General features: G+C 39.5%; 1 protein-coding gene across 12 annotated transcripts in view; it reads left to right on the top strand.

Moving 5' to 3' along the window:
• PARD3 (par-3 family cell polarity regulator) overlaps positions 1-24,560 on the top strand; it is a 467,456-nt gene that overhangs the window by 338,031 nt on the left and 104,865 nt on the right. For 7 of the 12 annotated variants that reach the window (XM_076331849.1, XM_076331848.1, XM_076331847.1 and 4 more), the window contains one exon: positions 9,022-9,132. The exons of 4 other annotated variants lie outside the window; for them this stretch is intronic. In XM_076331849.1, coding sequence (XP_076187964.1) covers positions 9,022-9,132 — 111 coding nt within the window. Of the gene's footprint in view, positions 1-6,161; positions 6,688-9,021; positions 9,133-24,560 lie in introns of those variants that run through there. One more of the 12 variants, XM_076331850.1, reaches the window with a different exon arrangement.

Raw genomic sequence — 24,560 nt, 5'->3', positions numbered from 1 at the left:
CTGCTTTTATGTATGTAGTCTGTGAAAAACGAGTTGACATACTGGAGGCCTTCACTCAAACTTTTTCAGGAGCCTGCTCTTTACTTTGTGAGACTTTATTTTTTTGCAATTTGTATTTACAGTTTTTCAATGACTGTTTAACATCTTACTGCCCAGTACTGAATTACCTAACAGGGCACTGCAGTCTTGATGGGCAAAATCTGTCTGAGAGGGGGGATAGGAGCATTTGTAAGCACATTAAATGACAGTAATGAAAGGATATGTTGCCCATTAAGATTACATTATCTATTAGAAGACTGAATTAGCTTGGCTGTGTCACATGTATGAGCTACTTTCTTCACTGACAAATAGCACACACTTAGTGTATCAAATTTAATCTTGGGGCAAGTAACTTTGTGGTCGATAACCGTTCTCTTTTTTGAATGCATGCACGACATTAAAGAGTTTTTGCCACACAAGCAAACTTTAAAATTCTTAGACTGTTATGAAACTGCCATTAAAATGTCATGTACTGCTTCTGTGGTTGCTCCCATCATTGATGATTGCTAACATAATTGTATCTAAGCAGAAGCTTTCTTTTTTATTCCTGGTTCCTTCAGGGATGCCGCAATCCACAGTTTAACGGGTTTTGGCTGACCACCATGAAAATGAGTTATTTATGGTGACTTCTGGTACGTTGTGGTATTGCTTACTGAGTTGCTTGAGCCATACAACAGAAGAATCTCTTGTCTGTTTACTGACTTGCTGCTGTCTTTCAGATATTATCACTGTAAAATTATCCACACTTCCTTTGACCTTCTCAGCCTGTTTTTAAACTGCAGTAGTTTGGATTAGTTGTTAGGTTTTTTCGTTATTTCTTGTGATTTATTGATTTATTTATTTATCTATTAGAGCTGTCAATGGCCTCAGCTAGCTTTAGGCAATCATGAGAGGCAATGTAAGAAGATTATCTTCTGTTTAGAAATTTGCAAACAGATGGTCTCACCATAAAAGAAATCTGTTTTTAAAAGTTCCACCATTTTATGCTGGAAGTAAATATTACAAATGCTTAAGTTGTGAAAAGAGAGCGACTTGGTGTGAATAATATTCTGCTTGTTGTGTCTTGCCTTTCAGGAAATGTTATCAAAACTGTTTATGAAAATAATTGAATGAAACCTCATGACATGTCTTGGTTTGGCATCATACCCATTTTTTGTGAAGTTGGGATACTGACTCACAAAGACAGGCAGATTAAGCTTCAATGGCTGGAAACGGTTACCGATCCCATATGTTGTTTCCACTTCTTTCCAGGAAGTTGTTGTGGGAATCACTGGTGATGTTGCACATGAAGTGTTGCGATTTATGTGCCGTCCTCGCTGTTGTTTTTGAGTAGCCTTAGTTTGGCGAGATGTACTAGAATCCCCACCTGAACAGTGCTGAAAATGGTTTTTAATGTTTGGAAAGTGAGGCAGAGGATGGTGGGAGAAAATGTGTGAATACATCATAGAAGACCTTCACATGCTTTACAGTACTAGTACTAGTTTTTATGCACAGGGTGGCAACTTCAGAGAGGGCTGATAATTTGGAGTGATAACCACTTTGGTTGTACTGCTTTAAATTTCTGTGTTCATGACTGAGCACGTGAGTTTCTCCATTACTTGAAGGCAAACTTCATTGCTCTGAAGAGGTACAAGTGTACCTCTCCAGAGGTATTCTCCATTTTCATGAGTTACTTGTGTCCTTTTGTAATGCCCCTTTCTTGGTTTGGGACAGCAGCGTTCTCCGGGAACCCTCCTGGCAGGGGTCTTCTGCTGAACATTGCACCAGAAGGATTGCTGCTTCTAGCAGCAATGCTAGAACATCTATGCCTAGAACATAGGCAAGGAAACCTGTGGAAAATGAAGAGTTATAAATGTTCATTTTAACTATGCCCACAAGCTCCTACATCAAGGTGCCTTTCTCCTGCTGCCTGTACATCAGTGCTTCTGTATCATTTCAGGACAGTGCTGCTGCTGAGTCACTCCAGCAGTCATTCCACTCCCTCCTAACAAGTAGAATTTGATCTACTAATCTGATTAGATGTGATAACTGGCTATTTCTAGAATTATATTGCAAATATGTAAATGTTTGCACTTACAAGCATATTTTTAAAGATAGCACTTGCACAATTTTGCGTTGAAAGGAAGGCTTATAAACCCTCAAGTCATCACTAGCCAGGATAATTTTTGTTTGTGCGCTATGCTGAATCCTTGTTTATGCTTATTAAATTTTATTTTAGGAACAGAATGTTTTTGCATGACACAACAATCTTTTGCAAAATAAATCTTATGATTTTGCTGATACAGCAGGGTGAAAAAGATTACAGAAATCATTGCAAAATCCTCTGAGTAGTGATAAGTTGTGTGTGTGAATACTGTTTGCTACTATGGGGAAAAGAGCATGCCTTGAAGACAGAAAGCACTGACAGAATAGCTCAAGACATTTACCATGTTAATTTTTAATGATGGTCTTTCCTCTATTGAGGAACATAATGCTACCGAACTTCTGTCTCAGTCAACTTTTGTGTTTTTGCATTAATCAACTAATGCATGTTTCTTCTATAGCTCTTTATTCTAATGAAATATGTGGATGATTTGGCAGACAATGATCTCATCAGTAACGCATCAGAGTAAAATCCATTTGGCAGATTATATTTATATTATTTTTTTATATCAAGGATGCTGATATATATTCTTTTAAACTGAAGCTATTTTTGAGATAAGTTGTAAATGCGGAATTTCTGTTGCTACCGCTCATACATCCTCCTTTCTTCATTTGTTCTGTCTATATATTTATTTATGCAAAATCATTTACATGCTCTTTATGTCTAGATGTGTATTTTATATACATTTCACATATTTCATATATATGGCATCATGTTGTAGCTTGAGCTTGTCCTTTAAATGTTCTGCTACATTCTCTTCTCTGTTGAGTCTCGCACTGTTTAGTTGGCCCAAAGCCACTGAAGGCACTTGCTAGTCAGTGCTTCTCTGTCGAGTATGATAGGCTTTGGATTAGGCCACCTCCTAGTTGGTGACAGTCATTCAAGCAAGTAAGCTTGAAAGTAAGCCAGCTAGGGACTGACAGAGAGGTTTGGGTATGCATTTTAGTTTGATTAGATTATCCAGAGTTCATGGGATTTCCAATTTGAGGGTCAAGCTTTGGGCATAGAGGTCTGTGTTCTCGTCTTTTTATTAATACTAATGTGACAAACTAGTATCACAGGGTCTGAGGATGGTCCTTTCCTCTGATGTGACTTGGCTGTTATATTCTAGAGATCATACTTTTAAAAAATGGTCCTCTTACTTTTTTTTCATTTCTTCACTTACTGTGATTGCTATTGTTGGCTGAATTTGAGGATTAAGTCTGTGGATCTGTGAATATGACTTTGAGCATTTACACTTATCTTGAAACTTTCTCTAACCCTTAATGTAAAAGGAGAATTAAGAAGCTATAAATTAAGTAGAACCCTGGAGTATCTTGGCAATTAGAGTGAACGAGATTTCAGCTGCTCTCTTTCATCAATTCCGCACAGTCTTGGATAGACAGGGTATTTTTAATTTACAACCTGTATTTCAATTAGTCATAGCAGTTTTTTCTTGAAGTTTTTGCTTATGCAGTTACAGAATAAAATTAAACTACTTTTTAGGTATACTTTTTATAACAGGGTTTAGATGAGAGAGCTACTGAATAAACTAGCTGTTACGTGAGGTAGTGTTCCTGTATTTATAAACGTTGTTACTATTATAGAGATTATTCTATAATCATACAGTATGTCTCCTCAAAGAAGTATTAAGCTATGTCTATGAAAGAATATGTTTATGAACAGAAAGGTAATTTTTTTATTATTTGGGGTTTGGAGGAAAATACGCACTTTCCTTTTCATTTTCCACCATAAGTAATAATATTCTGTGCTCTGCTTCTAAGAATTCAAACTGGGGAAAGTGGTGGCCACAGGTCAGTGTTGTGCTGCAGTGGCTGCAGGTGCTCCGCAGTGTGTGGTGTAGCTCAAGCTTTAGCATCAGAACTTTTTTCGTCACGAGTATGTTAACTTTGTGAGGCAGTAGTGTACGCAATTTTGCTGCACATCATGCGGTAGCTTGTGTCTGTGCATTGGTATCTTGTGCGCTGATTTAGGTAGGGCTTTTATAGCTCACAAACAAATTGTTGGCACTGAACTTAGCAAATGACAGGAGCTTGGAATTGGATTCCCAGGATTGTCTGAACATCAGTGTCACAGATGCTCCTTTTCTGCGCTGTTTTGTTTTTTAACTCCAACAGCAGTTCTTACCTTTGTTTTTAAACCCTGTCCTTTTCACTAATGCAAGGAGCATTGATGGTGCACAGATCCTGAGAGGTGGAGTTCTCATGTCTGCTTCAGAAGGCAAGTTGTAATTTCATTTGCATTTGTAAGAACTGCAACAAGTATCCCAGCAGCCAGCCTCACAGCAATGAGAATGAGACCATCACAGGTTCAGACAAGTGCCTGAAAATCTCCAGGTGCTTCAGGCACTCGCTAACCAGCTGCGTGCAGCAGAGAACAGCTCCTGCATCTGTGAAGTGAGCAGCGAGGGCTGGGATCAAATCACTTGGCAGTATGCTCAAGGCCATGTCCTTGCAAAAGTCTAGAGTCTCTCTGACGCAGGACGAATGGATGGTGATTGCTATTTTACAAGGGAGATATTGTTAACAATTGCACTTTGGGAGTTTCCAGCCTTAGGTTGTTATCATTAAGTGAGCAGTCACTTTAGTGGGGGAAGTTATTACACGGTGTGCCAGGACATTCAATATATGCATTATGGAAGAAACAGTATTGGAAGCAGTAAGGTTCCAAAGTTGCCATGGGTCATGTATGGGATATACATCCTAATTCCATCATCCCTTCCTTTTGAGTACCTGAGCAGTAAAGAAGTAAGCTTCACAATGATGCAAATGCTGGTGGGTTGTGAGGAAGGTGTTGCACACATTGGTGTTTGTGGGGCAAGTCAGGGACTATACCACTTGCACATTTAAGAAGGTGAAACTTTTACAAAGGTAAGCCAGATCTTTTCACTGGACCGATGCATTCAAATTGGGGTGTTTTAAATACCGGGAGTAACTCTGGGGACCTGACCCATGCTTTGCTTCTTTTGACTCACACAACTACACAAGGGCGACTGGAGAGCAGCAGGGAAGGGCTTTACCACTGGCTGAGAAGACATTGCAGGGTGGCTGTGGGATGTGCATTTGGTGTTTTGAAAGGCTGTTGCAGAGATTGCTTGAATTTCAGTGGTCTCAACACTCTTATTTTTATTTCTAAGTGTCCTGTTTTACTTAATATTCATGAATCAGAGTAGGAAACATCTACCTGAGGAAATTAGAAGGACTGGTGATTTTGAATAGCTTGACACCAGTGTAGTCACCGCAGTACAGTTGAGGGAGTGTTAACAGCTCGCTTTAATGGTGTGCCTTAGTGTTGCTGGATGTTGCTCTTCTGTAATTAAACTTGGCTTGAATATGAATGTTAAATAATTTATGAATGTCTGTTATAAATTTGGTGGAGAGGATGCTGATTTGGGCTGTGGGTTTCCTTATGACTATAAATCGTACTTCATGGAGCAAACACTTTCAACAGAAATAAATAGCAAACACACTTACTGTTAGCAAGAGTAATCTTACCAGAACCTTTGAATGATGTTTGGAGTGGGGAGTGTTGACTGCTCCTGCAGAAATAAAAGGGGTGGGGGGGTGTACATAGGTATCCCCATCACAGTTCTTTTTAAGCACCTTTCTCAAGTGCTTGGTGGAGCCTGGAAAATGTTTTTCTTTTGTTTGTCTGTTACTTCTACTATTGTAAGCTGAAGCTTAGCAGAGATGCTGTTAGACTTGTGATCTCGGTGGAGAAATCTTGAACTTGTAAATATTTTTGCACAGAGGTTTTGCTAAAAGTATGCAGACTTGTTCAGAGCCAGACTCATTTAGGGCAGTGCGTGTCCAAACTGTTCTGCAGCTCCATGACTTACGAGTATCATGGAGATGCTATCTGTGCAGGTGATGCTGTTAAAAACACAAGAAGCCACAATCAGGGAGGGGGGAGGACGGTGTTGATTACTCCAGGTTCGAGTGTAGGGACAGTGCCGTTAATGTTGCTGAACTTGTTACAGGCAGTGGTGATTATGGCAGATATATCGCTTCCGCGGGTGACAAAGTCCAGAGAAGGCAACTTTGCAAGACCACCATGGTTCATACTCTGCCAGGCTGTCCACTGCCGGGATGACCACAGAGCTTGTCAGAGATGGGCACTGGAAAGTCTCCTGTCAGTGTGGGGACAATATGGCCACCCTTTGAAATGCCTGGGAAAGGACCAGAGATGTCTTCTGGACACTTTTTCAGGACTGTCCCCGAGTGCAGAAGGAATGTTCATTCCCAGATGATCAGAAGAAAACCCTCAAAGAGAAGAAGGGTTGTTGCCACAGCTTGCTCACAAGTCAAAGCAAATTGAACCCCACTGCTGCTCCGAGTGCTGCCTGTGCAGTAAACCCACCTCCGCCTCGTGCCATGCAGCACAAACGTGGTGTGTTCTGGACTCGAATGGTTGGATCTAGAAACTCAAACCATGGATTTTTGCTAAGTTTGCATTATATGTTAACATTAGAAGTACTCTCCCCACAATCATGCAGCCTGACCAGACATGTACTAGATTGCTTACAAGGATTATTAGAAATTTCCTGTGTACTTTATTTTTTTAATAAGGTATTGATTTCAATATATTTCTGTTCATACTTGCAATGAATTGATTTATGGTGGTAGAAATTCTGTTTTGCTGCCAAAATCTGATGGGTACTAACTAATTCTTTTTTTTTTAAATATATTTTTTTTTAACCACTAGTTCTTTTTCAAAAATAAACTGGCTACTCCAGAATTTGGTTCCTTTGCTTTGCCTGACATTTTGAATGGGTCAAGGAAGGGCAGGAGACAGAAGCGAATGCAGGCATCCCAGAGATGCTGTGCTATAGTACCACATATGTTGTGTGTCTCCTCGCAGCTCTGCGTGTTCTGTCAGTCAGACCCCTGCCACCCCCAGCACTCTCTGTGTATCAGGGTAAAATGGCTCAGTTCCACTGTTTTTCTGCCAAAACTCCTCTCTTGGCTAGAGGATTTAGGGCTATTTTAAATTAACCATGCTCTTTTGTCTGGTGTATGACATCCAGAACTTGCTTTGAATCTCTTGTGTCATTGATGTAAATGTTTTGTATAATGGTTTTGACTACTCTCTAATAAATAGGTGGATGTTTTAAAAGATACATGCTGGTGTTTCTAGTCACTGAATTTAAGTATGTCAGTTTTACATATAACATATTATAAAATCGGAGACTTTATGTAGTATTTTGTGTTTCTTAACCCTATCATGTCCTCTGCCTTTCCCTTTTCAGATGATTATTAATGAACAATTTTAGTTTTCATATGCCTGAATTACTTCGGAAATGAGCAATCTGGGAACTGTGGAGAACAGCCACTCACTTTAAAGTTTGTGTACATGCTTCTACACTGCACTTTTGTGTTGTTGTGTTTTTAAACAGCTGCCCTAAGAGCCATAAATATAGTTATGCAGTATAATAATACCTCTTCACTGAGTGGCCAGAAATTAATCTTTCTGCAGGGTCACTGTGTGGTACGTCTTCAGCCCACACAATGGCTTTGTACTATAATCAACAGGAACAAAAGGGAAGATATTATAAATGCCTGGTGGACTCTAAATATTTTAAACAGTTTACATTCATGGGTCAGAAGGAAGTTTTAAGAACTCTGTGTTTTATTTCACTGTTTGTGAGCATTCGGGGTGTCCTGTCCACACTATTGCCGGACTGCACGTTTCAGTGCTTTCATTTCACTTTTGATGTGAACCTGAGTGTGAAGTGCCACAAGCATCAGTCTGCTCTCATCTGAGTGTTTGATTCAAAAAAAAAGTAAAATTCTTGCTGCTTTTGGTATGATAAATGATCCCACATTTAAAAGGTATGTATTATAATAAGATACTGTTTAATAGATACGTGTTATCCCTTCTGCCTTAAATAGAAAATTGTCATCTAAACTTTAGATGTATTTAAGGGCTATATTTATGTGTTTGTTTAATTCGCTCTATACAGAAGTAATTCCTTTCAGAGTAGGTCTGAAATATCTTAAGAAATACACACAGTTTTGTCCTAATAATAACTGAGTATCTCAACTGTCAAACTGTGCTCTCCCTGAAAGTCTGAAAGAAAACAGTGGAATGTGCAAATATGGAAGAAACCTAACATACTTGAAATGTAGCCGGTAGAGGAGAAGAGGGGATGTGAGGAGGGCAAACACTGGGCTGGCAGCATCCCGCTCCGTCTGGGACAGCCCAGCCAGCTCCATCCCTCCACTCACCCTCCTTGCACTGGAACACTCTTGGGGGAAAAGAGTCATGAGTAAAAAAAGTTTAAAAAAACCTTGGTGCTGAAAAAGAATGAATTTCCATTTTTGGATGGCGTCCACTGTGTGTTGAAACTGCTCTTGTGGGGTGGGTGCAGAGGGTGGTACTGTATATGGGGCAGTTGTCAGATAGACAGCGCAGTGTCTCTTGCAGTTCGTATGTGAAAGCCTTCACTTAATGTAAACTTGAGTTGCGTTCTTTGGCAGTGATAGTGTTGAGTAATTTCTAAAACATTGTTTGACTGTGTATTTAAGAACAGTAACCCCAAAATCCTGGCAAAAAAAAGGAATGTGATCCTATTTTTTTTTTTTCGTTTTGTTCTGTTCTTTAGTGAGGAATTCTATAAACTTTTAAGAGGAGTGAAATAAAAACAAAATAAAAAAACCCTACACAAAAAAACCAAAAGCAGCCTGAAAATATTAAAAATTGAGATTCTGAGGTCTTTGCACTTTCCCTTCCTGGTTTCCAAGCAGCCTTTCTTGGAGGACTCTCTTTGTCATAGGAAAAGGAAAATACAGTTTTGTTCATTTCACAAGTTAGATTCTTTTTTTGTGTGTTATTAACAGGTTTGGCAAACATCGCAAAGATGACAAGAGTGAGAAAACTGGTAAAATAAAAGTGCAGGAAGCTCTTACTTCAGAAGAGGAGAGAATACGAATGAAGCAAGAACAGGAGAGGTAGACTTCAGTATTTGCTTAAACCTTGATAGAGAGAGTTTGTTTTTTAAATTAAATAACTGAAGTTCAATTTTCGCTGATGAAATTTCCCAAATGTTGATATGTTTATATACTTTAAATAACAAGACAAAGCTGGCTTTATTTTGGACATTAGTATCAACAGCTTCTTTGGCTGCATTAAACATCTTTTATAGACCCGGAGCTCCTTTCCTTGTTGAGGAGACTGGAGTAATAATATGAAATGTTTTCTCTACACATTCTATAACTGATTTTATTGACATTTTCAGAAAACAAATATTTATATAGAATGAAATATGTTTTGTATTTTTCTTCAAAGTCTTGCATATCTATTTTTTTCACTGATATATTTAGAAAAAACCTAAAAATTATACTTATCAGTATATTTGTCACTGGAGTTCAGTCTATTTATGTCATGCAGTCTGTTTATGGAATATGTATATTAAACTGCTAATTGTAAAAATGAGTGGTGAGTACCTCTATTTTTCCTTGTCAGCTTCCCTTAACGTTAAAAACCTGTATAATATATATGTCATATGCTCTTCTCAACATTTCCAATCTACTTTTCATCCTGTCTCTTGTAGCCCTAGATATTGGGGCTTAGACTCTGGTATCTCTTATATCAATTTAGTCAAAATCTTGGAAAGCTTAGGTCGTAAATTAACTAGTATTTGGGGATGCGCGTGGAGAGAAGACCTCTTTGAGTAGACAAATCTTCAGTAAGGAGACAAACTTTAAAGGGTTGCAAAGTTTGAATGCTGAATGGTAAATAGATTCAGATACATTTAGCAGTGAAAATGAACTATGAATTGGAATGATTTATCTAAAATTGAGGATTGATGCAGGAACTATGGTGGGAAATTCTGTTGTCCTTGTATAGGAGGTACGACTAGTTAGTCATAATGATCCCTTTCACCATCATCTCTATGCACCTTGGTCTTCTGCGGGTAAGAACAGAAGTTTATAAATGATGGCTTCATCACTCTTAACAGCTCACTGGAATAGCAAAGCCACAGTAACTCTTGCGTAGTCTCCTCAGTTAAACCTAAAATGGTTTGCTTTCAGTTCTTTTAGGGTTGAGTGGTTTTCGTTGCAGTTAAGGCAGGCTGGGAGTATACATTTATTAGTTACTGAAGATCAGCAGTAACTTGTTAAACTGCAGAAACTTTATCATTTGTGACCATGTTTGGATTATATTATGGGAAATTTTTTACTCTTTAACAGATATACTAGCATAAGTTAATGTAAAAATTTATTCATGTCTTTCTCCATCCATTCTGACAGTAGAGGGTGGCTGGATCACAGTGCTTGGTTGTTTTTTACTTGTCTGATTTGTTTTTATTTTCTCTTTTTTAACAAAAGTGAAGCAACGTCATTAAATTTGTTCCTGTTTTTAAGAGTAAGGTGCTTTCAGATTGAATGGTAAAGGGGAATACTGGAACTGAAGGAAATAAGTGACTTTGGATATGAAGATGTTTGTGCAGTCAACTTCCCTTTACATGTGGGCAGACAAGCCACTTTGTGGATAAACTCATGCCAGGGGTGCACAGACATTGAAAGCTGCCTCTGTTGCTCCAGCCAGCTCAGGGTAGGGGGAAGGTTAGCCACACACGCACAGTGCAGAACCCAAGCTTGCCCAGCATGGAGGGTTTCTTAGTAACCTTAGGTCCCCAGAAAATCAGCCATATACTTTTATTCAAAGAAGAAAGACTTGAGGTTCGAGTTAGTAACGTTTTCTCTCTTTTCATTCTCTCTCTCTGTCTTTCTGTGTCTCTCTGTCTCTCTCAGTAAGAATGGTGAGAGTATAGACTGTCCATGTGGTGATGTAAGAGAGGTTGCAATAGTCACGCTGGGTACCAAGGTAGAATTATGAAATTATTTGTATAGCCCCCAATGCATGGAGCAAATCCCTAATCCCTGTCCATCAAGTTATGCTAACCAATTTGAATCTTTCCTGGAATCTCACTCCTCGTGTGTCATAAAAACAATTTTGTGTGTTCACTGAAACTGCAGAAAATGCATGTGCCAGAACTTCGTAACAGCTTGATGTTATCGTAACACGGGTCCTCCTCCTCCCATTACTCTCTTTCCCTAACTGTGTATTTGCTTTCCTTTGTGTTATGTCTATAAGAGAATGCAAGTTCTTTGGGGTAGTGGCATGTACAACTAATAAAAGACAATAAAATAGCAACCAAATGTGTGAGGTGCTTCCTTATGTTTCTGAAAAACTCAGGTGTTGATTTGGTCCATAGAGACTAAATATTTTTGCAGCTAGATTGCAGAATTTCCTTTTGATCCTGTAAAATAATGATGTTAGATACATGCTATTAATGAAGGGTACTCTTGCAAATTAACTGAACAGTCCCTCAGAATGCTTACTGGGAGACAGAGTAAAATACTACTCTCTTAACAAGTGTTGTTCATAATGGCTGCTATTTTAACTTTGTTTTCTGTGGTTTTTTCCCCCTCAATGTTTTTAGCCGTACTATTCACTTGCTCTGTTTTACTTGGTATTTGATACTATATACCTCTATAATGATGCAATACTTTGGGGAAATAGGTTGGATTTAATGAATTTACTATGTATGAGAGGCTAGGAGCAAAAATCCTTAGGGGGTCAGAGAACAAGCGAACAGTCCATTAAAAAATCAATCATGCCCACAATTTCATGGAATTATTATGCCTTGACTTGATAATTTTAATAGTATTGTGCTTACAATAGTATTTTCTTTAAAGTCTTAAAAGTAGCGTTCATATTGATTATGAGACAAATAAGCAAATTAATGTTCTTCAATTTACGATGATTGAAATGAATAAAATTGCCCTTTATAAACATATTATTAATAATAATTTCTTATTAAGGAGCATATCAAGCTGTATATGGTATGCATTTACTGACAATCTTAAAGTAATTTTGAACAGAAAATGAAATTATCTAGTTGAAAATACAATGAAACAGTATACTGGAACAATTAGGAGCGTCATCTGAGGAGACCACCCACCGATCTTACCTGAATTCTCCAAATGTTGGATTAACAGTTCATCCAAGGCCATAGGACATTGTCCCCCTGTGTCACTATTCTTTAACACTGTTTTACTCCAGAGAAAGAAGTCTGCTTGCATTACCCTTGAGTGTCTGCAAACAATGATCTGAAAAATCCATATGGGTTCTGGTGTGCTGTTAAAAAAGGTGCTTCTCCCCAGCAATGGCACCAATCAAAACCTTAAGACAAAACTAAGCAATAGGTTTTCTGAACTTGGCCTTGTGTCTCCTGAGAAAGAGACTATGCTGCAGAGTCTTGACAAAGTCGAGTAAGATCTGAATTGGATTAGCTCTACTCCTGTGCCAAATCACAGCTGTTTGATATATATGCTAACTTGGAGCCCCTCTTTGCCGTGCTCTCATCCCGTCCATCACTGGACTACTAAAACTGGATACCACTGAGATGCTACATCTGCTCAGATAGACTGCAAAAAAAGTCTCGAGCCCTTCTTGTTTTTCTTATAGAAGGTCTTCTACCAATTCCAGACTCTTCCGATGCACCTGTGGTTGGCCCGTCCTCCTAAGAGTAATGTCTTGGATTTTACAGATTGGAGATGCATGGGATATCTTGAGCTTTCAGAGATGCTCCAAACTGCTTATAGTTTCACGCAGGCATTGCTATGTAGGATAGACTTAAAACCAGATTTTGAAACTTTTGTCAATGACCAGGAAGGATTAGTTTTCATATGGATGGTCACCTTCTGCTGTGCTATTGGACCGAAGCCTTTGGAAGCTCACAGACCTGTCTGCTTTAGAAACTCTCTACATCTGGTCTTCGAGGGCCTCCCAGGCTAGGGTTTTCTCGATCTGTAGCCAGTGTGTCCATCAGTATCCTTCAACCAGATTGCCCTGAAATGTTTTCTGACTCCTTCAAGATACTGTAGTATAGGCTCTTTCTTAGAAGATGTGAAGACAGACTGTTCAGAAAACTTACTGCTTTTGTCTTCTGGTTTTTATTGGTGGCCCTTGCTGGAGAGACATATCACTCTAACAGTAGGTTCTGATACCTTCGTCTCTCCCACTTTGACCCTTGGATTTTTCCTTGGATTTCTTTTTTGGTTTTTGGTTTTTTTTTTTTTTCCTTGCAGCTCTGTGTTCATTACAAAATAAATCTTTAGCAAATCAAAAACCTTTGCCTGTATTCTGCCCTTCTTCAGCTCGGGCACATGCAGTTCTTGACATCTGCCTGGCAAGGCCACGCGTGCCAGCTGTGTCCTCAGCCTTGGACTGACTTAGTCCAGCAAACCAAGTGCTCCCCCACCCAAACAGTTTACTCTTTGTACCTGGGTAGTAGATAATGGAGGAATGAAATAAACATACTTCTTTGTGAAGTTTTCAACACATTCAGCTGTATCCAGTGTGGTTCACCACTAGATAATGCTTAAAAGATGAAAGTTGCAATCCTAATGTAATCTCATGATTCAGAGTATGTGATTCCAGCTATGGGCGAATAGTGCTTATGCCATAATCCGCCTCTAGAGGCACTTCCTCCTCTTAAAAGAAGAGTCTAAAGGATATTTTCTCCATTTGGTTACTACATTGACTTAAGAGCTTTACTAATGTTCTATAAATCTCTGGGTTACCGTAAAAGTCTTTTAATCTTAGTATTGTATTCTTCCAAAACATCCACTTAAATGAATGCAAAATCAGGTGCTTAAACACCTGTGTTGTGAGGATCAGTACTGAGGAGATAAGGAGAAACCTTTTGGAAGAGAACTAAAGAGCTGTTCTGGTGGCAGCGCGGTGACGGAGGCTCCGGAAGGGCTGGGAGGATGACGGAGCAGTCAGATGGGGGCTTTTGGAGCCAGGGGCTTCCTCTGCGCTGAAAAAGCAGCCGTACAATTCCAGTCTGTGCTGTACTTGGAGGACAATTAACACCCAGCAAAGCAATACCGCGCTGCGTAGGTCCATATGCATAGTTATCGTCTGGGAAAGAAACCTGCTGCTTTGCTGGTTTCCCCCCTTGCTATTTTGGAAAACGTAACCTTTTGTTCCTTCAGGTTACAAAGGGAGTTAAATTTACACAATCCCGCCGTTACCGTTACCGTTACCCGCGTCCGTTACAAACGTCACCGGTGCTGGCGTCGGTCCTGCCGTGGGACCGGCGCCTGCCGGCCGGGGCCGCGGGGCCGGGAGGGGGAGCTCCCGGCACGGCTGCGGCGCGGCTGCCCGCCGTGCTGCGCGGCGGCCGGCTCGGCTCCCCCGGGCCGCGGCCCTGGAGGGGGGCAGGTAGCCCCTCAATGGTGCTCCAGGCGGGAAAGCTCAGCAGGGCTTTGTGCGGCAGAGTGAATCTTAACGCCTTGCTATGAACGGGGGGAAAGCTCTCGTTCGAACGGGGACTGGGGAGATGCTTTCGGGGGTTGGAGGTAGGAGGTGGAGCTGTTGCAGCAGCCAGAGTGTGGCCGAAAGAGTGGGAGAGATGACCGGCGGTCTCGGTCTTGCAGAGGTGCTGGCTGGGGGAGGCATTTGTCTCTGTATTGGCAGATTTGCTGTTACTTTTGGTGATCAATCAATAGGCTGACAGCATTTTTTGTGTGAACGTAAACAAGGCTACGATTTCAGTGGGTGTTGTTCACGTAATGATTTTTCCTCAATTTAGAGCGAAATTCTGTCTGTTCATTAGTAGTTAAAATAACATTGATATTTTTTTTTTCCTGGAGGATTCGGTCATTCCATAAAATGCTTCCTGTATTATATGTTTCCTAAGGGTATAAGGATCTTTATTTCCAACATATAATAAACTTCTCTTCATCTTTCCCTAGTACCATTAAAGCCACAAGCCCTTTGTTGTAAAAGTATACTAATGAATAGAAATGTTACAACAAGAACAGAAGTCTTGTGTTTTCCCTTCATCATGCATCATCCATTTTAATTAGACGAAAGGGTGGTGAGTACTGTGACAAGAGTCTGGAATTAAAATCATTAATTGATGTCAAGCTGACGAGAGACTGCTAACATGAATTTACTGACAGCAGGAAAGAAATTAACCTTATTATTTTATTTAGTACATTGGGACTATTTATTATATTTTCCTATGCAAGTTCAGTGTGTTCCATTTATGATGATAGAGAAAGACAAATAATTAATAAAACCTACATAAAGTTTTATTACCTCCTATCAATGAAGTTTACATTAAAACCACATCAATAACTTACAAAAACCAAACCCACCACATCCTTCTAATCAATGTAACTCATCAAAACCATTACAGCAATATTTTTTATATTTTCAGTGAGTATAACATGCTATGCTCTCTAGCCAAGTAGAATTGCAAAAGTGATCTGATTTAAAACCATGCCGTAGTTTCTTAATGTCAGTGTTGCAAAAAATGAAACATATTTTCTCCAGCAATGACATTGATTGGAATAACTGTCTGTTTTGATCATCATTGGAAGGTCAGCCTAACAAAGATGAGTTTTAATGTTAAGCATCTTTATTCTTTAGATGAAAGAGTACAACAGCGTCTTACAGAATGACAGCAGCGTCCTATAGATAATTTGTGACCCAAAGGTCATAATAAAAGAATAGAGGGGAGGTCATCCTGTAGTAAAGGCCATCTGGAACTATTAAAGTATCAGATGGAGTAGGGGGCTGAACAGCAAGACACTCTTGGTGTCTTTCCAGATTTCCCAGAGAGACCATAATATTTTTATTGGAAAACCCCAACTTTTTTCCCCTTATGCAAAATATTTTCATCAAGCAGTTTTGTCTTACTTTTAGGAAAAAAGACGACGTACTGTGATAAGGGGAGGATTTTTGTTTCTTACATAGCCTGTTATCTGTGTCTTTAAAATAACGCAAAGGTTCAGCTTTAGTTTTGCTGCTGCTGTATTTTGATGCCACTTAACAGCTTTCACAAGAACTATTACCTCTAAATCCGTTATTACTGCAAACATTCAGAATATAAATATTTTCTAAAGTGACTTGTGTAAATCTTTTCTGATAAAACTTCCACCCCCTTCCCAGCCCGTAAGAGAGGAGAGAAAAAATTCCTCTGTGAATCAGAGGAATCATTCCTCTGATTTTAGAGCAATGTGTTTCTCATTCTCACTTATTTTGAGATGGGGTCTGCTTGTCAAGGGATATTCCAGTTTCACTGAGATTTGTATCATTGTTTTTGGCAGTGTTTTTTTACATAATGGATGAGGGTGCAGGACGTGAAAACAAATCAATGGCAGTAATTTTTGTAAGAGAACACAGAAATGAAGCATGAGAATATTGAGCTTTGGAAAAACATTGCTGACCAGTTCCACTTCATAAAAATACTGACTTCGGGAGATATGTAAATTGAAGCTTTTGTGGAGATATGTAAATTGAAGCTTTTGTGGAATAATAGTTGCTGAGGTAGTTTTGTAAACAAAGCTCCTCACATACTCTAGCTACCTATTGTAAGTATAGAGATTTTAGGACATCATGCTAAAAGTATATTTTCTCTATTATTCCTCTACAGTGATTCAAGACATTGTACTGGGCAAGGTCCAGCCAAGTCCCTTGCAATATATTTAAAAATATAATTTAAATGGTCTTTATAATATTCTGAGTTACAAATTTGGTGCAGGTGTCTTGCAGATCATATGAGTTCAGCCCTCTCTTAGAAATTTCAGTGCTAAGTAACAGCACTAATACTAATAACTAGTAACATAGTGCTGTTACTTTAGAACGCCAAGAACTTTAGGATTAAGGCAGCAGTATGTCCTCTGACGTCCCATAAACTATGCTGTTAGTGGTAGAGTTGCTGTAGCAAATACTTACTTGAGAATTAAAAAAGCTGTACCGTAATTACTAACTTACTGAACTGATTGTTGCTGAGTTGAACAGAACTGAAAACCCATCAGATTTTCCAGACTGCACTACAGGAGTCTAACAGTAAGATAAAGCACTAAACCCACTCTTTTTTCTAGTTCTTAGTCACAGCAGCAAGTATTCGACTAACCAGAAAGACACCTAATGATACATTCACGACAGGCAGGTAGGTCCTCCCTCCACACCACAGCTGGAACTTTTATTTTGTAACCAGTTACCAGAACAAACCTTTTAATGGGTTATAAGAAACCTGGCTCTCTTTCTGGCCATGCTGTAGATTTATGCTCTCACTCAGTACTGTGACCCAGCAAGGTTTTAGAAGTGAATCCTGCGAGGTGTTGTGGGGGCTAATTTGTGAGTCCTGAGCAAAGATACTGACTTATAAGCTATATTCTCTATCGGTGGGGTTTTTTTTTCTTTTCCTTTTCTTTCAATTTCAGTACATGAGATTCACATAATCCCTTGCTTTGTTGTGAGGTTTTTCATTGTATTTTTTTGTCACTTCAGACTGTTTCATTTTCCAACTTCAGGATTAGGCTATAGTACTCTAGAAACACAGAATAATGGACCTGAAATAGAGCTAGCGGCAGAATTTTATACCCACTTTTGTTACTAGACTTTAGCTAGAGGAGCGTGGATGCTGGATAGGCTCAGCTCAACCAACTGATGACAGTATTGTAGCTGGACCTCTACTTACTGCCTGCAGTATCTGGGAATGACTGATTTGATATATGATATGATATATGGTACCATTTGATATGTGGTATGCCTGTGTCATTTGTTTCTCGCACATATGGGAGCAGCTGCTCCTTAGACATCTAACTGCAGAATTCAGATGTTACCCACCAGTGCTGCTTTCTGGCATTGTTCTCCAGTTGGAAAAAAAAAAAAATCTAGGGGAAGAAATTGTCCAAGAAAGCCTGAGTGGGAGAGGAAACTAGTGCTCTTAAAGTGAGGAGGGATGGAAGCAGGAGCTCTCCCAAGATGTGTTTCAGCAACAGCTGCATCTTATGATCTTCTTCCTTTCTACTTCAGTCCAGCAAAAGAGCTAGATAGGAGATTAGAGCTAAGTTAATCTAATGGTCAGGGATGTGTTGTCATAGGTGTAAATATCAGTTCTTCTGGCCAGTTTTGTAATGCAAAAGAAAAACTAAATTCCATTTTGCTTACAGACAGCAATGATGTTCTTTGATGCAACATGGTTCCCAGCAGGATAACTGTCCCAGTTGCCCATCTGGGTGATCCTCCACTGCTGGGGTCACTGACCCTTGGATCAGACATGAAAATAAGGAAAGAAAATTTCAGTCATGGTGGTGTTTGTTTTGGCGACTGGAGGACTTATACTACCTATGTACCTGATACATTCGCCTTTGGTTGAAACATATCCTTTAAAAAAACACAGCAGGCATACCCTCCACCCCAAAATGCTGCAGACTGTTAACTGCAAAGTAGTCTAAAAGCTCCACTGAAATATAAGTAAGTTGGTAATTTACAGATTTTTTAAATCAAAATAAGCAAGGATTTTCACTTGTTTACTCCAAGATCCAGGAAAGCAGGTTTGAGATACTCTGCTGGGGGGATGGATCTTCGCTTTGGAAAGACAAAGGATGAATCAAGAAGGTCAGGGGATAAGGAAAGGTAGGGGTGAAATACATGAGAGATTCCACCAGGTTAGAGGAAATTATTCTAATGTCTCCTTTAGTTTCATCAATGTCACTTGGTTTCAAACTGGTGTTTGCACTTCGCCTGCTTATATGCATAATATTTACTTTGTCTCCTGCATTTTTTCATTTCTTTACATCTTCATTTGTATTTTGCTGCCTTCTTTAGTAGCCTTCTTTAATATAGCTCCTTATAAAAATGAGCATGTTGTTCTCTTCCTAATGTATTAGGGCACTTACAGTAATCACCTTATCACCTTTATCCCTCCCCCTTTTTTTTTTTTAACTACAGCCCTCCTGGGTTGTAGCTCATTAAAGGTTTTTGAAATTCTCATGCCTCTTCTGCACGTGGGATTGGAGGAGGGGGGGACTTCAGAGAGACAGTAAGTACTATCACATATTCTAATTGGCAGGTAGGCTGTGATTGTTGAAGGAGAAAGAAAATTAAGACGGTCTGATTGTGTAGATGCATTTCTTCAATTTCAAGGTGGTGGGCAGCTTTTTTTTTTCCTTTTTATATGTGGTCCCTGTTATCTTTCTCTGTTGTTGTAGAACCAATACGTAGAAAATATGTGTGTAATATTTCTATGTAGGTGCAGAATTACAGATCTAGAAGAGAGATTATGTCACTTTTCCAAGGTAGGATCTCCTGGGTATGCCATTCCTGCAAGACGTTTGTTTCATCCTGGGTTTTTTCAGTTTCCAATGACACAGACTCCACAACTTCCCATGGCAATCTTTTCTGCTACCTTTTCATTAGAAAGTTCCCCTGCCCACAGTTATTATTATTCTTGCTGCGGTTTAAATACCTAGTACTTGCATTAGAGATGGAAAACATTATTCTTTTCCTCCATATGTATCCAGAGACTGCTGTTATGTCCCCACTCTGTCTTTCTCTTTTCCCCAACAGCTTGATATTGCTGACTCGTGAGTATCTGTCATCCAGTAGAACTTCCAGATCCATTCCTGAAAAAGCAACTCACAGATTTTTCCCCTACTTCTAATTGGTACGCTTAATTCTTCCAACTATGTAAATTACCTTCCAGTTGCTGTTATTGAAGTTAATTCTGGTTTTGAAGTCTACTCTGTCTATTTTTCAAGAACATTTGAAATGTTAATCCTTTCCTCCAAAGTTCCTTCATTTGGGTTTTCTGCAGATTCAATAGCGTCCTAATTAATAATGAAAAACCTGAGTAAATTCAGAGACAGATCCATGTAGAAAATGTCTCGATCCATCCATCTAGTCTGACTGTGAATTGCTGAGAGCTACTCTCTAGATACTCTGTAGGACCTACCTGGTTCAACCTATTGCATCCATCCCGTAGCTGTTTTTCTTAGCCTGGGACGTACTGTTTGTCCTCTGTTCACAAGGCCATTTACTGTGTTGTAGAAGGAAATCCAACTGACTTGACCACATCTGTTCTTGATAAATCTATGGTGGCTACTGCTCGTCCCATTATCTTCTCTGTGCTTACCAATAGTTTGTTTCAAAGGGGATTGAAGTTAAACTGATGAGTCTATAATTCTCCTCCTCCTCTGAGGGATGTTTGACTTCTTCTAGTCTTTTGTCCTGGTTTCGGCTGGGATAGAGTTAATTTCCTTCCTAGTAGCTGGTACAGTGCTGTGTTTTGGATTTAGGATGAGAACAATGTTGATAACACACCGATGTTTTAGTTATTGCTAGGTAGTGTCAAGGACTTTTCAGCTTCCCATGCTCTACTGACTGAGAAGGCTGGAGGTGCACAAGAAGCTGGGAGGGGGCACAGCCAAACTGGCCAAAGGGACATTCCATACCATGTGACGTCATGCTCAGTACATAACCTGGGGAAAGCTGGCCGGGGGGGCCGCTGCTCGGGGACTGGCTGGGCGTCGGTCGGCGGGTGGTGAGCAATTGCATTGTGCATCACTTGCTTTGTATAATCTATTATTATTATTACTATTACTATTTTACTTTATTTCAATTATTAAACTGTCTTTTTCTGAACCCATGAGTTTTCTCACTTTTACTCTTCTGATTCTCTCCCCCATCCCACTGTGGGGGGGAGAGTGAGCGAGCGGCTGTGTGGTGCTCAGTTGCCGGCTGAGGTTAAACCACGACACCTTTCAATACTTCAGCTGTCCTCAACAGGTTCTCCTGGCTATTGAAAAAGGTCTGAGACTGCCTCAGACGGTTGTGTGCATTGGATGAAGTACAACTTAACCAGCTTCCAGCTACTTCTTTTGCTGTTAGGTTGGAGATCTTTTTGCTATTTGTGGCAGTATCAATTGTGCTGGCCACCTGCTTGCAATCAACCATTTTAGTGAAGACAGATACAAAGAAAAAAAACCATTAAGCCTTAGGTCTCCTCAGCATCATCTGTCAATATCGTTCCCTCACTACTGAGCAGGGGAGCAACCTTTTCTTTGCTCTTCCTTTTACTGCTAATGCAATTATGCAATGATTTATTGTTATCTTTAAAGCTCCCTGCTACTTTTATTTCACATTGTGCCTTGGCCTTTCTGATTTTGTCCCTGTACGCTTGTGCTTATCCATAGCAAACTGACCACATTTTGTATGTGTTTGGTCATGTGTCTGAGATCAGAGGACAGTCATATTTCAGCCAGCTGGCCACACATGTATGTACACAGAAGATAAGGCAGAACTGTTAATTTTTTTCTTTTAATGACTTGAAAAAGGTTGGTCTCCAGCCTTTCAGTTTACAAATTACATTTACGTAGCAGTATTTTCTGGCTCTTTTTTTTAAATATGCAAAAATTCTGAATGAAATGGGAGGGTAAATGAGGAAGAGGAGGTGTCTGTCTTGTTTACAAGCTACTGCTGTTGCTGCCCATGATTATCCACTGCCCACAGCGATCCTTTAGAATGACTTTCCCAGGAAAGCAGATGGCTTTGCTGAGAGGTGGTTATAACTGTGATAACTGACTAGCTCTAATCATGATAAGAAAAGCTAAGTGTCATATGCCAGTTCAGAGGGAAATCACAATAATGCCTATAATCAAGGTACCCTCATTAGAAGAGTTGTTGTTAGAAAAATTCTGCTTGCATCCAGACAAAGGTCAAAGAAAAATATAGGAGAGGACAAACTCCCATATTGACTTGATTGCCAAAAACTAGAAAAAGGGCCATTCAAGCCCTGAAGGCAGGCGAGGAGAGGGGGAGGAGGAACAGCAAGACCTGGCTTAGTTGCTGGCACGCTGTGCCTGCAAGGTATTTTTCACTAGCAAAGGAGAAGGGGACAAATTTGACAAGATTTGGCTACTGGCCAACACACCTCCTGACCTCTTTATTGGAAACGATATCTGGCAAAAATTGGACCGAATGTGTTCATCCCGTCTGACTACCTTAAACAAGCTGACTGGCTTTATAAACGTGTCATCGTTTTTCTCTGTTTTCAATCCATCATCCCGATGCACGCCAGTCTGATGGCAGAAGAACTGAGAACTGGCAGCGGTGAATGGCTTGTCATTTAGCTTCTGTCCTTACACAATGCTGTTTCTATCCTTAATAAACATTGTCAGCCATCTCACATATGTGGAACTGCAAGCGTTCAATACTGATTTTGTAAATGAGTGAGCCTTGGTGGAAAAGACGAGGTTGTGGATTATCACTTGGGCAATAGCTGAATCCTGGCAGCAGCACGAGGATTAATTGAATTGACCAAGCAATTGCACACCAGAAGCAGCAGCCAACTTTGTTTCTGCTCTTAGGGGAGGACATTGCTGCCATTGCAACAGCAAATGTAATGTACTAGCTGTGAATATCCTTCCCATGCTGTGTTCATCAATTAAGATAAGTAGATGATTTTTTGCAAGGATCTAAATCACTAATACGAAAAAATCCCACAAAGGGGACTGCAGGTCCCAAGGGACTGGGTATATATTTATAATTTCACTCCTAACACTACATGAAATTAGGGTCAATTTCTCTTCTTTTGCCAGCTTTGCTTATTCAGTTTTACTCACAACAGCTCTGCCAGCACCACAGATTGGAGTTTTCTGTTGCTGGAAAAAGTTAAAGTTTAGTTCAGACAGAACTGCTGTAAACATTTGGTTCACGGTGGGATTTGGCTCACAGACTAATATGATTAATGTGGTATCCACATTTGAGCTACGGGCTAAATGCCCTTTGTGGTCAAGGGAGGGGTACTTGGCACAGTTGGTAGAGCCTAGAGAAAGGTTTGGCTTCACCTTAAAATGGCCACGTTTCTGCTGTTCGGCTGAACTGCTCTCTACACCCTGTGGGCAGCCACCTGATATGACTGAATCTTGACCAGCTCTTCTGGGAGTCCAAAACATATGTCAACACCTAAATTTAGGTGTCAAAAATGGTAGTTGCCTTTATCTGAAAGCTGAATCTCACTCACAGAGTTTTGAAGAAAGGAACGAGGTTGCTCCTGTTTGCTGGAGACAGCAGAGCATAAGCTTTTCCCTTACTTTTGTGACCACCGTTTCACATGCATAGGAATCGCTATACAATGGGCATGTCTATCACTACTGGATTAGCTTGCAGTGAAAAGCTCTTCTAACAATTATAGGAAGTTCTGCAGCTAACAATATTGTTATTTGAAGCAGTTATCATTAGCTTTTGAATTGAATGGCACACAAATGCGTGAGGATAGTTTATACTTTACTGAACATTATAATTTGAGTCTCAAAAGCACGACAGTACATTGTTGACGTTTTCAGTATTAATGCTTCAGCAAGAAGGGCTTAGAAACTTCTTGGGATAGCTTTTGTATTTTTAAAAGTTCAGTTTCATTTAAACACTGCAAAGTTGATTAGCAGTTTTTGCAAAATTCCTTGAAGATGAAAAGGGTTATGTGAATGCTAAGCATTATTATTATTGTTAAACCCACACAAAATCCATAGGAAGGCCATAAATCCTCAAATCAGCTGATCTGAAATTTCAGACATATGCATTTTTATTGTGGCATGTCATGAAGGAATACAATTCAGTGAAGACAGCTTAATACACATACTCACATTGTGAAGCTGAAGCACTGTGGTCAAACATTCTCCAGATACTGGATTTCAGTAGCGGAGCATTGCTGATTAGGGCTGAAGTATGGAGCAAATTTCAGGTTCTCATCTGTGCTGCACAGTGCGTTTACATAATCATTTTAATCTTTTCCACAATAGTCTGCACTGGCATTTCCCATATGTACACTTAATTCAGTATATGCTAGCAAATTATTTAGGCCATATCATGTATATACGCACATGCACACAGTGAGAGGGGTCAACATAAAAAATAAAGTCACATTAAGTTCAGGTTCTTATATAAAAAATATATTCAGAGTTAAAAGCTATCATAATTGTGAAAGGGAAAGTGCAATATTCAGCTGATAGCTGTTACTCTTTTCAAGAATATATCTATGTATTTTCCCCTGGTCATTTGGTCCCTCTAAGTTTGGAGACATAACGTTTAAGTAGAGTATGTCCTCAAGAAGGCAAAAACCAAAGCTGTATTTTAAACAATATTCAAAAATGTGTGAAGTGATCAGAATACCTATACTTTTGTCATGTGAAAGGATAGGCTTTGCACAGCGGTTTAAACTTAAAGCACAAAAAATTAATTAAAAAACCAGAACATTTTGGTTGTTGGTATAGTTGGACATCTTATAGTTTCACTTCAGGGTTTCCCTTTGTTATATGTTACTTACTGCAAATGGTTACTGGATACTTTGGTTATAATTAACAGTAAGATTTATAATGCATTTAGACTCTGATTTCTAATACTACGTATGTGTATTAACACATTGTATTAGCAATTGTAGAAAATATGCTAAAAAATTTCCTGGTGGACATGAACATAATTACTGCTATAACACTTCAACAGTCGGTTCTCTCCCACTTGAATAGGAATAAGTATCCCTCATTGAACCATGCATGGGAAAATCTTA

The sequence above is a fragment of the Aptenodytes patagonicus genome, chromosome 2, assembly GCF_965638725.1.
Source record: "Aptenodytes patagonicus chromosome 2, bAptPat1.pri.cur, whole genome shotgun sequence".
NCBI classification, from domain to species: Eukaryota; Metazoa; Chordata; class Aves; order Sphenisciformes; family Spheniscidae; genus Aptenodytes; species Aptenodytes patagonicus.
This window is presented reverse-complemented; position numbering and strand designations above follow the sequence as displayed.